This window comes from Octopus bimaculoides, chromosome Z (genome assembly GCF_046866305.1).
Source record: "Octopus bimaculoides isolate indiv1 chromosome Z, ASM4686630v1, whole genome shotgun sequence".
Lineage (NCBI taxonomy): Eukaryota > Metazoa > Mollusca > Cephalopoda > Octopoda > Octopodidae > Octopus > Octopus bimaculoides.
The window spans coordinates 30,430,051-30,436,050 of NC_142944.1; the positions used below are offsets into that span (position 1 = coordinate 30,430,051).

The 6,000-nt window shown below is 35.1% G+C and overlaps 1 protein-coding gene across 2 annotated transcripts in view; it reads left to right on the top strand.

Moving 5' to 3' along the window:
- The window catches only part of LOC106882171 (uncharacterized), a 139,602-nt gene extending 138,933 nt beyond the window's left edge, over positions 1 to 669 (top strand). For both annotated transcript variants that reach the window (XM_014932757.3, XM_014932756.3), the window contains exon 19: positions 482 to 669. In XM_014932757.3, coding sequence (XP_014788243.2) covers positions 482 to 556 — 75 coding nt within the window. In that variant the 3' untranslated portion in view covers positions 557 to 669. The remainder of the gene's footprint in view (positions 1 to 481) is intronic.
- Positions 670 to 6,000: the final 5,331 nt, after the last annotated feature.

The window sequence follows — 6,000 nt, forward strand, 5'->3', positions numbered from 1 at the left end:
GATGGCAACACCGTACATATATATACATATATATATATATATATACATATATATATATATATATCATGTGTAGGTTATTATGCAAAGTTCTATTTTTCTTTGGTTATGGCTTCCTCATCCTCTTCCTTCCTTCCATGCTTCTCTCCCTCTCTCTTTCACACACACACACACACAAATGCAAATAGGCCATGGCTAGATCTAGTGAAATATGGACTCTGCCAAATATTTGTGTCCAGGTCATAATGATAGCCCTATAACTCAATCAAGAGTTGAGGGTTTGAAGCAAGGTAAGACTAGCATTTTGTGTGGGGTGAAAAGGAACTTACCACTGATGAATTAACTTTGAGATTCATGAAAGAAAATAAATAAAAGTCATTATATATTTGCTTGTGATATAATTAATTGCATAATTAATTAACCTAGTTTCTATGTGCTTGATTTGAAAAGGATTCTGTAAAGTTTGTTTTCTTTTTAATTATAGGGCAAAGCATTGGGTCAACACTTACTAAACTTCAAGATTACCAATGTTCCAGATCTTCTATCAAAAATTTTTTGAAAAATAAGAACAACGAATATAAAGAATTAAAAATGAAGAAATAATTTTTATTGATTTTACAAAATATAATTATATATATATATATATAGCTTGAATACAGTATTTTTACATCATGTTTTGATTTACTGTTTTACTTTTATTGACTTATTTTTCCAATTGCAACTGAAGAAATATGATCGACAGGGTGCATAGCTCAGAGACCAGAGAGTGTCTCTAGGCTGAGCTTCTACTTCACCACAATTCTGCTACCATGAACATGTGATTAGAATGTCACAAGAAAGAATTACAAGATGGATTCTTCAAACCAGGCCAAATGAAAAGAGACCTAAAGGCAGATCAATAACATGATGGTTAGATAATATCCAGTTTCAGTTGGTTATGCTTGGGAATCCACCCAGAAAGTGTAGTAACAGCTGTTGCTTCTAATAGGATACTATCGTCATGACCCTCCCAAGAAGTGGAGTGGAGTCATTTTTAAATAGGTATAAGGAATAGCTTTTCTAAAAAAAAAAAATCAAAGTGACCTTCAAGACTACTTCTTGTTTTGATGTGTGAAGATATGTTGCTTTGTGGTTCGGACATTGGGTTTGCAATTATCAGGCCATGGGTTGAATTCTAAGGCTGGCAGCACATTGTGTCCTTGAGTAAAGCTCTTCATTTCATGTTTCTTTAGTCCACTCAGAGGAAAATTAATGACAGCTAGGGGAGTGGGGTTAACCTTGCAATGGACTGGCATCCCATTTGTCTTGCTCTCTCAGTCACTTAAAAACTTCAGAAGCCAAAATAAGCTCTGGCTTAATAAGCACCTGTAGGCTCGAGAAAGACTGTCATTTGTTTTAATCCTTTTGATATCAACCTGCTGGAGACCACTCCTGGTTCTAAGATACAAACTTCATGTTTTAAAGTGATATAACTTGAGTTCCATGTTAATTTATATTCCAAACCAGCTTAATAATGACAAAGTTATTTTACTAAACTCTTTATTATTTTCAAAATCCCTTGAAACAATGACAGAATATTTCAACAGAAATATAGCAACAAAACAGTTATTGGACTTGGAGTGTGGCAACAAAAGTCAACCCTGTTAAGATTTGAACTCAAAACAGAATTACACCTAAACACTTTATATAAGCAACTATGTCAATTCATCATCTTTTAACATTGTAAAACTATGATTATATGCTCATGTACAACATTTGTAATTTTATCATTGTTACTTTAAGTTCAGTGAAGTTTGTTTCGATGATGTCAAATAAGACTGAAACATGTTAATAGTTGTCTCCCATACTTACCGAAATAATCTCTATATGATAATAGCTAATATACACTGTATAGAGAGAATGGGACAGAGAGTAAAAGAGAGATTCAGAGACAGCTGACATAAGGGGTGCAGGATGAGTGCACATAGCAGGCTTGGTGGCAGGCAATAATAACTTACTGAAAAATACACACTTTTGCAAATGAGAAATTCTTTTAATTCTATTTTAAGGTAATATTTTTCTTTTGAAAATTAGTATTCATTTCGTCATTTGCTTAATTACAGAGAAATTTTATAAAAGTTATATTATAATTAATGTATGCCATATTTCCTGATGTTACCCATGTTAGCAAAAGTGCGAACATAACTGTCTAATGACAGGTAACATTCTACTTGCAGCAATATTAATCAATGACTCATTTTTTTCCCCTTCACTGCCTGATTATTTCCAGTAAACTTTTTTTGTAATGTTTACAAACTTAAGATGTTAACATTAGTCTAACTATTGCTTTTTCATAGAGCTAATAATGTGTTAAATTTTTTGGTGTATCTATCCATAGCTGTGTTCACTTCCTATATACACTACATTGTTTCAGGTTCAATCTCACTACATGGCATCTCCAGTAAGTGTCTGCTACTATACCCTGGGCTGATCAAAGCTTTTTGAGTGGATTAGGTAGCCAGAAATTAAGAGACATTGTATTTCATCAGAAATGTAGCTTAATCATATTTGTATATTACAAAATTACATATAGCATGTTTGTCAAATCACCTCAAACATTTAGTGATGGTTTTCTAAAGACCTAATTAAAATCTTACAGCACTCCTAGATCCCCCTTGTGGGCAACATTTGCGAAACACTGATATTGAAGTTACTTCAATGTGAATATTTTGTGGTGAAACACCTCAAATCTGGGGTAAAGATTTTGATGAGTTCAGTCTAAATATTTGAATCTTCAATTAAAAACATTATATTTCATTTATATCATTCCTTTAGCATTTAAACGGCCCATGTCTGGCTCAAATGTTCTTCCAGTTTTATCTTCAAACTAGCAAGATCCTGCTTCTCACACCTAAACAATCACAGCTTCTAAACCTCAAAGCTATGAAATAATACATGATTAATTGAAACCAATTTGAATAAATAAGCATTATATTTGACAGAATAATCTGAATGCTAAAGGGTTAATGCATAAGACCTCCTAGAAATGTAGATGTCACATTATTATATTCCCTCTTATCCAAAAATATAGATGTTAAGATAGTGAGAAATAATTCTCCCTATAGAAATGCTATTGCATTCATCCCATTTCTACATTTTAACAGTAATTTTATTTGATGTAACAAAATATCCCTTGAAAAAGAAGTTGGGATTGGTGAGGTATTGCCACTGTATTAAAAATCTACTTAAAAACATATGCATGATTGTGTGATAAGAAGCTGTGTCTTGATAACCGGTGTTGGTGTGTTTATATCCCTGTAACTTAGTGGTTTGGCAAAACGATCAATAGAATAAGTACCAAGCTTTAAAAAAAATGTACTGGGGTTGAGTCATTTGACTAAATATTCTTCAAAGCAATGCCCCAGCATGGCCTCAGTCTAATGTTAGTCATCTCTGTTGTACACATCTGATTCTTCTTGTCCCAGTTTATCTCTCAGCTCATTTGTGCCCTGTTTATGGACGTTAACATTATTGCAATTCATACTTCATTTCTTTCCAGTCTTTACACAGTGTTTGTATTCAATGTCCACGTCTTACTACAAAGCCTACACAAGCATCTCACAAATTACCTTTCACTCAAAGTGAGAATTCCCTTGTTGGCAACAGATAGCTCCCTGAAACTTTTCCATCCTATACTTATTCTGGCTATTATGATTTCACAACACCTTCGTCCATAGTTGATTAGGTCACCTAGATGACAGAAACTATCAACTACTTTCTATAGAGCCTCCTGAACATTGGAAAAAAAAATGTTTACTGGTCCTCAGACTGCTAACTACTTATGTACATTTGATATACTAAATCTTATGGTACCACTACACTACTTGGGCACTAGGAGTATATATAAAGTACAACATTATTCCTTTTCTACATACAGTACACAGCCAATTCTCTGATGGTAGCAGGGTCCTTTCTTCTTCCCTGTTTGCTACGTCTTGGAGACATCACAATTCTAAATTTTGTTTCCATGTCTGAAACTTTTACAACTCTACTATAAGCACTATGTCATCAGTATACGAGTTGCTATGGACAGTGACATTAGTCTTAAACTCCTCAATTCTTATTTGGAGAGTTATAATGGGAGGAAAGCTGAGATGCAAGCCTAGAGAAACACATTGAATTCCTCTTTGAACTTATTGCCAACTCTCACTTTGCTCACTGGATTTCTATATGGTTTGCACCATTCTCATGAGCCCTTCATCTACATCTAGTTTTCTTAAAGATCACCAAATTACTGACTATAATAGCCTGTCAAAAACTTTCTGTAGATCAGAAAACAGGAACTCTTTACTGCATCTCACCTGAATTATTCATTTATTAATTACCATCAACATTTAATGCCGGTTTTCCATTGTGGCATGAGTTAGTTTGATTAGAACTGGTTAGCTGCACCAGGCTCTAGTCATCTATTTCAGCTTGGTACCTTTCTTAATGCCAGCCACTTTACAGTATACTGGGTGCACAGGCACCTTCTATGTCACCAGCACTGGCAAAGGCCACAATTCACTTAGCTTGATGTATTTTCTCAAGCACAGCAGATTGCCAGAAGTCTTGGTAACTTGTCATTGTCTCCATGAAGCTCACAACTGAAGATCATATTCTACCACCTTGTCTCACATCTTCCTAGGTTTACCCCTTCCACAGATTCTCTCAAATTGCACTAATACTCTTTCCATTGCTTGGCCTGTCACTTTAATACTTTTTGTAGCTGCTTCTTTTCAGAGCATCTCCTTTGATGTAGCAATATAATCTACAACTACTACAAGGGTGTGGAGGCGCAATGGCCCAGTGGTTAGGGCAGTGGACTCAAGGTTTCGATTCCCAGACCGGGCGTTGTGAGTGTTTATTGAGCGAAAACACCTAAAGCTCCGGCAGGGGATGGTGGCGAACCCTGTTGTACTCTTTCACCACAACTTTCTCCCTGTTTCTGTTGTGCCTGTAATTCAAAGGGTCAGCCTTGTCACACTGTGTCACGCTGAATATCCCCGAGAACTACGTTAAGGGTACACGTGTCTGTGGAGTGCTCAGCCACTTGCACGTTAATTTCACGAGCAGTTGATCGGATCATCTGGAACCCTTGACGTCGTAAGCGACGGAGTGCCAACAACAACAACAACAAGGGCAGTCATCAGTTATGACACTTTCCTATATCATCTGGTTGGCAATGCACCTGACTAGCTTGATGTTTTCCCCATCTATATACCCTTACTGGACTGTACCTTCATCATCTACAGTAAAAATAATTCATTTTTCTCAGTATTTTTAATAACCTGAGATAGAAAAATATACAAATTCTTCTTTGAACAACTATTGCTGGTCACATAGCAAATTGTTATTTTCAAAAAAGTGGACAGGGTAGAAAAATACAAATCTGAATTAGATACCATAACTAAGATTGCATGCCAAATTCTATTAACAGCAACTGTAAAATATTTTTTGATTACATAATACAAGAAATGGCTTATTAGCAAGTGACTTTTCTTTTCCTTTTTTTTTTACTTGAGTTATGAAGTTTTAACCTTTTAGCATTCAGATTATTCTGCTAAATACAATGCCTATTTATTCACATTGTTTTGAATTAGTCATGCATTATCTCGTGGCTCTGAGATTTCAGTGATTATGATTGTTTATTTTTAGAATGACATTGTAGGGTTGGTGTAAGAGGTCAGATTTGGCCTGTTTGAACATAAAATGGGTAGAATATTTTGGCTGAATTGAATGTTAAAGGATTAATACAGGCATTAGAGCAGCCCATAACTAATAGAGATATCCCTGACAGCACACACTGCAATGTCTAACAGAAAACTTCCAATCTAAGAAATGAGAGACAGGGGTATAATTTAGGTAGCAAATTCTCATATCAGACACAGGCAAAAATTAATACTAATCAAGTATAACATTTTATTTTCCAAAGTTTATAAGTAGGAGAGAGACCAGGGGTTAATGACACAGGATGCTGCTGAT